This window comes from Populus euphratica, unplaced genomic scaffold, assembly GCF_000495115.2.
Source record: "Populus euphratica unplaced genomic scaffold, PopEup_1.0 scaffold100.1, whole genome shotgun sequence".
Lineage (NCBI taxonomy): Eukaryota > Viridiplantae > Streptophyta > Magnoliopsida > Malpighiales > Salicaceae > Populus > Populus euphratica.
In genome coordinates this window covers 491,167-501,982 of record NW_011499985.1, presented here as the reverse complement: position 1 = coordinate 501,982, position 10,816 = coordinate 491,167, and the positions used below count along the sequence as shown (strand labels likewise).

The 10,816-nt window shown below is 35.7% G+C and overlaps 4 protein-coding genes across 5 annotated transcripts in view; 3 read left to right on the top strand and 1 right to left on the bottom strand.

The window, feature by feature from the left end:
* The first annotated feature begins 264 nt into the window (after nucleotides 1-264).
* Nucleotides 265-2,253, top strand: LOC105140077 (putative disease resistance protein RGA3). Its single transcript, XM_011046757.1, has one exon. The coding sequence runs from the start codon at nucleotides 265-267 to the stop codon at nucleotides 2,251-2,253; it is 1,989 nt and encodes a 662-aa protein (XP_011045059.1).
* Nucleotides 2,250-3,635, top strand: LOC105140054 (putative disease resistance RPP13-like protein 1). Its single transcript, XM_011046726.1, has 3 exons — nucleotides 2,250-3,141; nucleotides 3,291-3,356; nucleotides 3,523-3,635. The coding sequence occupies exon 1, from the start codon at nucleotides 2,256-2,258 to the stop codon at nucleotides 3,129-3,131; it is 876 nt and encodes a 291-aa protein (XP_011045028.1). The 5' UTR covers nucleotides 2,250-2,255; the 3' UTR covers nucleotides 3,132-3,141; nucleotides 3,291-3,356; nucleotides 3,523-3,635.
* Nucleotides 3,636-5,370: 1,735 nt separating this feature from the next.
* Nucleotides 5,371-9,884, top strand: LOC105140055 (uncharacterized). The gene is made up of 4 exons (XM_011046727.1): nucleotides 5,371-5,959; nucleotides 7,614-7,710; nucleotides 8,714-8,773; nucleotides 9,487-9,884. Exons 1-4 carry the CDS (start codon nucleotides 5,601-5,603, stop codon nucleotides 9,586-9,588), a joined length of 618 nt encoding a protein of 205 aa, XP_011045029.1. The 5' UTR covers nucleotides 5,371-5,600; the 3' UTR covers nucleotides 9,589-9,884.
* The window catches only part of LOC105140056 (fasciclin-like arabinogalactan protein 3), a 1,906-nt gene continuing 718 nt past the window's right edge, over nucleotides 9,629-10,816 (bottom strand). The window contains exon 2 of one of the 2 annotated variants that reach the window (XM_011046729.1): nucleotides 9,629-10,787. In XM_011046729.1, the coding sequence (XP_011045031.1) occupies nucleotides 10,385-10,787 (403 nt within the window). In that variant the 3' untranslated portion in view covers nucleotides 9,629-10,384. Of the gene's footprint in view, nucleotides 10,794-10,816 lie in introns of both variants that reach the window. The other variant, XM_011046728.1, reaches the window with a different exon arrangement.

Genomic DNA, 10,816 nt, shown 5'->3' with positions numbered 1-10,816 from the left:
GGAAGACAATTATCCCAAAAACCATCATGAGAGCAAAGCTCTTTTTCTTCAGTACATGAAATTAAGATTCCATGGCCTTTCCCAATGCACTATATATACATCAAGTAATAGATCATCTGAAGCACCATCAAATCATAATCTCCCTTTTTTTTATTTCTCCTCTTTTCTCAACCAATCAATTACTCCCTATATTGCACATTTCCAAATTTATTATCCTTTTATTTCATTTTAACCTCTCTCAACCATTCCTTAGTTCTGAAGAATATGGCTGATGCTCTTGTTTCCGTAGTCTTGGAGCAGCTGAGCTCAATCATTATTCAGGAAGTGAGGCTCGTCGTTGGTGTCAAGAACGAGGTTAAAAAGCTTACCAGCAATTTCCAGGCCATCCAAGCTGTGCTTGCCAATGCAGAGGAAAGACAGTTGAAGGATCAGTTGGTCAAACATTGGTTAGATCAGCTCAAAGACGTATCTTACGACTTGGATGATGTTCTGGATGAGTGGGGCACTGCAATTGCAAAATCGCAAAGCAAGGTAAATGAGCATCCCCGCAAGAATACAAGGAAGGTATGCTCTTTCATGATCTTCAGTTGCTTTCGTTTTAGAGAAGTTCGTTTGCGTCATGATATTGCTCTTAAGATTAAAGAACTGAATGAAAGAATAGATGGCATTGTGGTTGAGAAAAATAAGTTCGACTTCAAGTCATCTAAAGTGGAAATTAAACAGCTTGAACATCGAAAAACCACTTCTGTTATAGACGTAGAAGAAGTTAAAGGTAGAGAAATGGATAAAGTCAGGGTTATGAAAATGTTGTTGAGTGAGAGGAGTCAAGGACCAGCCCTCCGTACAATCTCTCTAGTAGGGATGGGAGGGATAGGAAAGACAACCCTTGCTAAGCTAGTTTATAATGATCATGATGTGACGACCCACTTTGATAAGACAATATGGGTTTGTGTATCAGATCCTTTTAATGAGATAACGATTGCCAAGGCAATCCTTGAAGATCTCATGGGGTCTGCACCAAATTTAAACGAATTGCAGACTTTATTGAAACATGTCCAAGAATCAATTAGGGGAAAGAAATTCTTACTTGTCCTAGATGATGTGTGGAATGAAGATTCCACAAAGTGGGAGCAACTGAAAGACTCCCTCAAGTGTGGTTTGCCTGGAAGTGGGATTTTGGTGACCACACGAAAGAAGAATGTCGCGAGTAGCATGGGCTCCTCACCCATTGACATTTTAGAACTAGGAATTCTCTCTACGGAGGAATGTTGGTCACTGTTCAGTCAGTTCGCATGTTTTGAAAAGACCAGTAGAGAGTATGATAATTTAGAAGATATTGGTAGACAAATTGCAGCAAAGTGTAAAGGCTTGCCTCTTGCTGCAAAGACTCTAGGAAGTCTTTTGCGCTTCAAAAGAAGCAGAGCAGAGTGGGAAAGTGTCTTGAACAGCCATGTCTGGGAGATTGAAGAAGCTGAAAGCAAAATTTTGGCTCCTTTATGGTTGAGCTACGATGACCTACCCTCTGATATGAGACGGTGTTTCTCATATTGTGCAGTCTTTCCAAAAGACTTCAGATTTCGGAGGGATGCTTTGATCAAACTGTGGATGGCACAAGGTTTCCTTCGGAAAACACAGAATAAAGAGATGGAAGTAATGGGTCGTGAGTGCTTCGAAGCCTTAGCTACTCGCTCTTTCTTTCAAGATTTTGAGAAAGACGAGGGTGATGGCAGCATTTATGAATGTAAGATGCATGACATGGTGCATGATTTTGTGCAGAGTTTGACAAAAAATGAATGTTTTAGTGTAGATATCGATGGTGCGGGAGAGTCGAAGATAGACTCCTTTTCTAGAGATGCCCGACACTCCATGGTAGTGTTCAGAAATTATAAAACCGACCCCTTACCTGCGACCATCCATACTTTCAAGAAGCTTCGCAGCCTGATTGTTGATGGTCGTCCTTCATCGATGAATGCAGCCTTACCTAAATTAATCGCTAATTTGAGTTGTCTAAGAACATTGAAGTTGTCAAGGTGTGGAATAGAAGAAGTCCCATCCAACATAGGAAAGTTGATACACCTGAGGCATGTTGACTTGTCTTGGAATGAGATCAGGGAGTTACCTGAAGAGATGTGTGAATTGTATAATATGCTAACTTTAAATGTCTCGTATTGTAGGAAACTTGAAAGGCTGCCTGATAACATAGGAAGACTAGTCAAATTAAGACATCTCAGTGTTGCTAATTATGGTTTGTAAAGATGAGAGGAGTTGAGGGGTTAAGTTCTCTTCAGGAATTAGATGAGTTCCACGTGAGTGGTAGTGGTGAAGTGTCTAATATTGGGGATTTGAGAAACTTGAACCACCTTCAAGGATCTCTTAGGATAAGATGGTTGAGAGATGTGAAAGATCCTGATGAGGTTAAGAAAGCAGAACTTAAGAGCAAGAAACACCTCACTGGGTTAGGTTTACGGTTTGAATGGAGGACAGATAGGAGGATCATTCGCGATGATGAAGTCCTTGAAGCCTTAGAACCCCCTCCAAACTTAGAATCTTTGGACATACATGCTTACCAGGGAATCATCCCAGTGCTTCCTAGTTGGATTAATAAACTAAGGGTTGTCAGACTGAAGGATTGGGACATGATTGAGAATCTGCCTCCTTTGGGGAAGTTGCCATCTCTTGAAGATTTATCCGTACACGGGATGGGACGCGTGCGGAGGGTGGGGCGTGAATTCTTGGGATTGGGAGTTGATGGGGAGGATGGTGAGGATAGTGACATTAGTATTGGAGAAATGACATCATCATCATCGTCAAGTACTGTTATTGCGTTCCCCAAGTTGAAAAGTCTTTTGTTTGGGGGTATGGGAGAGTGGGAAGAGTGGGAAGGAGGACAAGGAGGAAATGAAGATAAAACAAACATCTTCAATTCAATCATAATGCCATCTCTTCGTTCCTTGAAAATTGTGGGCTGCCCAAAACTGAAAGCACTTCCGGATTACGTGCTCCAGTCAACAACTCTAGAGAAACTGAGAATCTATGACAGCCCAATTATAGGAGCGCAATTCGAAGCGGGAGGAAAGGGCTGGCCCAACGCCTCTCATACCCCAAAAATCAGGGTTCTTTACTACCCATAGATTAGATGAGGTAAAGTGTTCTTTTATAATTAAATCTAACGTCACATTCTTTTGTATCTATATATTTATTTAATAGTAGAAAAGGGTAGCACTTTTATGTATAATTTTAGGAAACTGATCTTCAACTTAATTCCTCCTCTTAATTGGCAGTACTGTTAGGAGCTCCCTAATTATTGGCAAGGTTTAATACGAGAAAGAACAGCAACAATAGATAAATGGCTGCAGGTAACTTCTATATATATGTAATTAGGAACTAACTTCCTCTTTTATTTATGTAATTAGGAACTGTATAATTAATTTTGATAAAAGAACAATAGCTTTGATGAATTAAGTGTATCATCCATCAATTTCCTAGTTCGACTGTATAATCATCTTTCGTGTTGCCATGCAGGCGCCTCACTGACAACCTGTCTCGGTGCTCAAATCCATCGGAGGAGATGTGTATATATATCATTTAATTAATTAATTAATTATATTGTTTCTGACTTTGCTTTTTATTTTTTTACTTATTGTTTCTTATAACAGTGTTTGAATATTATCTGTACATTATAAAAAAAACAAAGTTGATACCTTAGCATGTAAATTAATAATAGTGTTTCCATGTGGTTTTTCCCCTCATCTTGAGAGGGTTTTCCACGTAAAATTATCGTCTCCTTTCCCTTCTTCTATCTTTTTTCTCTTTATTTTTTTTTTTAATTTTTTTTCTTCCTGTTTTGCTGTTCCTTACAGTAAACATGACTTTCAACAGCATTTTCTTAAAAAATATTGTTTGAATGTATTCCACGTTAATTGTTGTCAATTTCATATTTTCTTCATTTCATTTTAATTTTTAATTTTAAAAATTATAAAAAGATGTAAAAACAAGTAGATAGGATGGAGAGTTTGATGAGGGATCTTTGTTGAAAACATACCATCCACAATGATCTAAGAATTATTTAATTATTTTTATGTTATAAATATTTTTTTTTTGTAAATTATGAGTATTAAATTATAATTAATTTGCAACAAGATAAAATCCTAAGCAACATTGTTAAAATCACAAGGTAACTTGTGAAATCTTGCAATTTTACGAGTTAACATGTATCTAACGTACTAAATTCGATTAAAAACTCTAAACCAGTAAAATCAGACTTAACTCGTACAAAATCAGTAAACGCGGTTTGATTTTATGAGTTTACTGAATTTGTAATATGAAACAAGCCATGTCCAAATTTGACCTTAAAATATCTGCTGATTAGTTTTGCGAGATTGAACATATCTTTTAAACTATATATTGGATAAAAGTGAATTTTTACAGGAAAATATTAGATATATAAAAATATATTGTGGTAAATTTTCAAGTCAAATTAAGTTAACAAACATAATATTTCAAATACTCAAATTTAGTAAACTAATATTGTTAAATATGTCAAACAATATTTTCATATACTATTTTGGACATATTTAAAGTTACCGTTGAAATTTTGTTTCGATTAAAGTTAAGATATAAACTATACATGTGAAACTTTCCAACTATATATCCTAAACTCAGTAATTTATCCAAATGTGAGAGAATGACATATTTGAAATTAGGTAAGAACAATATATTTGAAATTAAGACTCAAATTTGCCAATAATATACAAAAATTAAAGATTCATGTCATATAGAGAAATTTTAACATGAAAATATTTTTTATTATTTTATTTATTTAATTTTAAATAATTATTTTTAATTTAAATTTTTTTTAACACATTAGACATTATTTATAAATTTATTTCATTATTAAATTTGTATTAATTAATTACTAATTTAAACTTATTAGCTTGCAATGTAAAAGGGAACATTTAGGTTACCAGTGAGTTTATATATGTTTCATATCTTTTTAGTAATTTTCCTGTATTAAAAAATTTTATTCTAAAATTTTTTATTTCTTCATGAAATTAATTTATTAATTCATAATATTAATTTCTCTTATTTTATTTAGATTATTTATTGATTATAATATTATTAATTTATTTTATTATATTTTAATATAATTTAATTTATTGATTAAAATTATCAATATATAATTATTTAAAAAATTACTTATAATTTTACTATTTAAATTTATATTATAATATTTTTTTGTATGATGTCAAAAACAAAAAATATTATTAACGACCTTCATCCCAAGCATATGGAATTTTTTTGGACGGGAAGGAGACCCACGGAACCTGGATACATATCGAGTCCAAACCCTGCTGGCACCTTCTTCCACGTGGTACAATCTTATCCTTTCAACCCCTCATCACTTCCGATCACCCCACCAAACCCAATCACAGATCGTCCCTTGACAAAAAGCGCGGGAAAACGAAAAAAAGCCAAAAAAATAAAGATATAAAAAAATAAAAAATCCGACACGCGAACCATTTCACGGCTCTCCACGCACGGTGAGAAGGAAGCCGAGCTCGTCCGGACTCTCATTTCGTTCTCGTTTTTCCTTTCTTCCTATGGCGCCTAGAAAGAAGGCTGAAGAGACGAAATCGACGTCGTCGGAGAAGCCAGCGACTAGGAGGTCGGCTCGGATGACTCGGAGCACAGCTAAGCGATTCAATGCGAAGCTGACTGAGTTACCGACCGAGTCGGGAAAGAAGAGAAAGCAAGAGAAGGCAGCAGAGAGTCAGAAGAAGAAGGTGAAGACTCATTTGAAAGAAGAAGCGGAAACTAAGACTTCGTCTTCCTCGGAGGCTGAGGTGGAAGGTAAAGCAGAGGAAGTTAAAGAAGAAGAACCGGAGGCGAAAGAAGAAGATGCTAAGGAAGAGAGTCCCGCTGGTGATGCAGTTACTAAGACTATTGTGATTGAACATTGGTGAGTTTATCTATTTTTTTTAGGTTTTGTTTGGTTTGTGAGAAAGTAGAGGAAAACACTAAACTGGCGAAAAAGTGAGTGTTCTTTTATTTAATTAAGCGAGTGTTTTCTTATCTAATTTCTTAAAAAATTATGTGAGTGTTTTTCTGGTTTTGGGAGAAATAATAGTGGAGTTAGGGTTTTAGGTACTTGGTTTCTGATTTATTTTTCTTCTTGGTTGCTGAGAAAATGGAAGAAGGTAGAGGAAACTGCGTTGAGATTTCAAGCCCTGGGTTTTTTTTATTTAAAAGTGTGAACTGTAAATTAGGCTTAGAAAAGTGGTTTTTTCAGTCTTGAGAGGATTGGGGATTTTTGTTTCTAGGGTTAGTTGAATTCGTGATTGAGTATTTTACTCTAATCAATTTTGACTCTCTTTCCCCGATTGTGGTTGGTTTGAGTATTTTACTCTAATCACTTTTGACTCTCTTTCCCTGATTGTGTTTGGTTTCAAAGAAAATAGAGGTGCAATGAAAGAGGGTTGATAGAGTTGTTTTTCAATAAACTTGGGGGTGGGTTTATTTTGAGTAAGCGAAATTAGATTAATAACTTTTTGTTTTTGTTTTGGTCAATTTTGATGTCTGTATTCACTTTTTCTTGTCTTTTTGGGGTTTGGAGAAATAAGATATAGTATTATTGTTTCTAATTAGAAAGTCTGTTTGGCTGCCCAGAAATTGTTTGAAAGGAAAGGGTTAAACGGTTAGTGTCCCATCCCAGGAAATTAATTGGAAATGCTGTTTTGTTTTTTAAAATTAATCTGGTTGTTTTCTAGGGAAAATGGAGTAGTCCTCTTAAGGTTTCCGTTTCTGGTTCTTGCTGTGCTTGATAGGAATATAGAAGCATTGTTTGTATCTAATCGGATCGTTTTTGGCCGGGATCTGTTTCCTTTGGTGTTTAGGAGGGAGAGTTGAAATCTACTCTATTTTAGGCGGTGTTTGTTTTTGCGCTCCAACCTTGTTTTGTTTTTGAAAATTTTTGAATTTTTTTTTAACTTTATTTTTTTGTGTTTTTGGATCGTTTTGATGGATTGATGTTAAAAATGAATTTTAAAAAATAAATAAAAATATTATTTTGATGTATTTCCAATAAAAAATTGCTTTAAAAAACAATCACTACCACTATATCAAACACTATCTTAAACTTTGATTGGACTTATATATCTTGGCTTGAGGTTATTTGATCTTTTAATTTTTTTTCCTGTTAGAACCTGTAGCAGTGAAGTTGAGTATTTTCATTTCATGTGTTGGATTTTAAAGAAGGTTGAGGAACTTGATAGAGATAAAAACTTATTTATTTGTTTATTTTGTTAGTTTGGAATGGTTTGAACTTCAAAATATAGAATGATGATTTTGTTCAGCATTATTTAGTTTTTCTAGTGAGTAATCTTGCATTTTAAATTACCAATATGAAAACATCTACTTGATGACTGAGGTGTGTTTTCATAGGAAAGTTCTGTTGCATAGGGCATTAAGTGTCATTATGATTCAAGGAATTATTGCATAAGTGTTTATTCATGTATTTGTTTTTGGTCAATATGCCCCTAGCTAAGTTCCTCGTGCTAAAAAATGAGGCTTCTATCATATGATGCATTTTCTAATCCATATGTTGATTCTTGCAGCAAACAGTGCAATGCATTCAAGACAAGAGCTATTCAGGTGAAAGATGGTCTGTTGAGTGCCTTTCCTGGTATCTCTGTGTTACTCAATCCTGAAAAGGTACTTTTGCTGGGAGATCTAACTTCTTTACACAGCTATTAGTTGAATCTAGCCTTGAGCTTCTTTCTTGTTTGCCAAAGACATTGAGTTAAATGATGTTTTTGATAATCTAATGCTTTGTGTACATAGGTAAATTTCTTCTTTAGTGCCCTTCTCATGGACACCCAATCTCATACACTGAGGGAAATGGCATAATGCAGCTATTTTTAAATTTTGTGGTGGGAGCTTTTCAATAATCCAAAGTGTTCTGCATTTGGCTCAAATTTAGTTTTAGAAATCTGTTGTATCATGACCTTTTCAACAATCTAATGCTTTGTGTGCTTGGATGAGTATCTGGTACAGTGCTCTTGTTGTCAGAACTTCTTTATGTGCGTGAAAAGGCAGATTTGTGGCTAGTTGATTTCTTTTGTTGAGGGCTTTTACTTATTGCATTATGTATAGGGTCATATTTTGAGCATTGTCATATTTTGGAATGCTATGTATTATTTGAAATTGCAGTGAAAATCAAAGATTTACAAGCTTGGGTCATGCGTTACCTTGATTCAATTATGAATTGACGATGTGGTTATGTCACAATGGTATTATCTCGGATGTTTATGCTGTTTATTGCATACATTAGACATTTCAACATTGTTTCTTGTGAATCCAAACTCTACAGTTCTTTACGTGCAAAATATGGACACAAAAAGAAAGAAAGAAAGAAAGAAATGGAGATTGACGTTGATATTTTTTATGATATTAAAACCAAAACCTCGATGCATATGCCAAGCTGTTTATCATTATTTTGATTGTCATGGTCAAAGTTTTGTCCTTTTCCTGGTATTAGCCAAGTAATTGCTGTTGACGTCAACTGATAAGGTCTTTGATAACATATAGCATAGGGACAACAAGTTTTCTTTGCACAAGGATTATCTGCCATCTTACTGGCATATTGTTTGGTGTTTTAACTTCTCCTTTACTTGCATATTTTCTGTTTAATTGATGTCTCTTCAACTCTCAACAGCCTAGAAGGGGATGCTTTGAAATACGGGAAGAAGGTGGGGAAACATTCATCAGTCTTCAGGTAAAATTTACACCTGAAGTATCTATTGATAGTCTATTTAGTTCATCAATTTGTATGGCTGATGCATTTTTTTATTTTAATTTTGTTTCATTCTCTTAAAACCTTTAGGAATGGTTAATTTTATCATGCCCGCAGAGTTTCCATATTTAACAAAGATCAGTACTCAATGATTTCTGGTAAAAACTTGTGAGTTCAATTTTAAAATATGAGATTGCTTGAATAATAAATTGTTCTTTGTTTGATCTGAGATGTCATGAACTAATGATTTTCTTCAAAACCTTCATCTTTGTACCTTAAAAGGCTTAAACAAGTCCAAGTCTAATGCACCATTTTCTGTGGGTCTAAAAAAGAGTGAGCGGTGGTTAAATCAACAATTCCGCATGGCGCATGCAATAGCCCTTCTTCTGTCAGTGAGGGGTAAACGCCATTTTATATGATGTTTATTTTGTAATCTTGGACGAAAACTAGGTCTTTGGTGAAATTGTACATAATTTACAGATATGTTAGCTCTTGGGACTTGGCTCAGTTTGTAAAAGATTCTTGATTTGAATCTAGCTATTCAAGAAGAATTTAAGTAAATGTTTGAATTAACAAGATCAGACAGGGTCCCTTCCCATATTTATTTAAAAAAATTATCTGACATGCTTTGCTAAAGTAGCCTTTGCTGTTGCTTGAAATTGTTTCATTTTTGCTCCACCTGTCATCTATTGCAGAACATGAAGAGACCGTTTCCACCTTTGAAGGCACTTGACATGGACCAAGTCATCTCCGATATAATTGACAGGGTCAAAAGCACAACCAGTGCATCTGGATGAATCTGGTTGAATTACAAGAGAGTCCTTTTTTTTTGGGGGGGGGGGGGTTTCATCGAAAGTTAACCAAGTTAATCTGGTTCAATGGTCAAAACCTTTAAAGAGCACTGATCGTAGGTGTGGATTAATGATAGTGCATTTCCTAATTATTCTTCCGATTCTGTTAAGGTGAGCCTTACAGCCATTTTGGATATTCTTGACTAGCTCATATGATGAGCCTGTACGGACAAGCGGATTCATGTTTGTGTATTTGAAATGTTTTACCACAGCTAATGAATTCAGGAAAGTGGTTCTTCGTATCGATGTTTGATCATTGTCTTGATTGTGGAGCTTGATTTTACAATTTCTTTTATCGATTTGGTTTTCTGATTTTCATCAGAATGTTCAAGTAAGATTGTTAACCAAATACTCCAGATCATATAATTTCTGTCAAATTGCTGTGAAATCTTGACAGCAATAAGGCACGACTGCCCTCGGGCAGGATACTGGACGCTTTAGCTACAAACGGGCTGACTTGCACAGCATCTTTAGAAAAAAAATTGTGCTTGATGAAAAATCGAGGCATGTTCATAAAGCATGTAAAAAATTTGAATTTGCAATCTATTAGTATAAATCAGACTAAACTTGTATGCCCCCATTAGGCCTCCAACTTCATTTCAAATTGAGGTGATCGGAGGGGGATGTAATCAAATGCAGCACAAAAGACATTGATTCTTGTGCTAACTTCCATGCTATCCAGCTTCGGTTTTCTCCATTCTTGTACCTAGTTTTTCTTCTGCCTTGTTCTATTGGTTGCCTTTCAAAAACCCATCATGCAGGCCAACAATCCTATCACCACGACGGCACCACCAGCATGCATTTGTGAAGAAGCAGCTTCAGCAGTAGTTTCATCTGCCATTGGCGCGTCAGCCAATGGAGAGGCTGTGGGTACATCAGCTGCTGGCCCATCAGCAGCCACTGGCCCCTCGGTCGGTGATTCAGTTGGAGTGGATGGTTCCACCTTGGATGGTGCAGGAGCCTTGGAAGGAGATTTGGCAGTTGGAGCTGGTGCCTTCTTGGGAACGGCAGCAGGCGGTGGTGGAGGAGCCATGTTCTCAATCCCTGGAGCCTCAATAGGTTCGCTGACTTGGAGCACCGAAATGTTATAAGGCTGTGCGTATACGGGTTTCACAAGTGATGCGACGAGAGGAGCACCTTTCACTGCTGAACTGAATTTGATTCCCTCAGCCGC

Bases quoted from the DNA above. Each gene is read 5' to 3' on its own strand.
- LOC105140077 (XM_011046757.1), top strand. From the start codon at position 265: ATGGCTGATGCTCTTGTTTCCGTAGTCTTGGAGCAGCTGAGCTCAATC.
- LOC105140054 (XM_011046726.1), top strand. From the start codon at position 2,256: ATGAGAGGAGTTGAGGGGTTAAGTTCTCTTCAGGAATTAGATGAGTTC.
- LOC105140055 (XM_011046727.1), top strand. From the start codon at position 5,601: ATGGCGCCTAGAAAGAAGGCTGAAGAGACGAAATCGACGTCGTCGGAG. The intron at 5,960-7,613 runs GTGAGTTTATCT...TGATTCTTGCAG, and splicing joins ACTATTGTGATTGAACATTG to CAAACAGTGCAATGCATTCA. The intron at 7,711-8,713 runs GTACTTTTGCTG...AACTCTCAACAG, and splicing joins TGTTACTCAATCCTGAAAAG to CCTAGAAGGGGATGCTTTGA.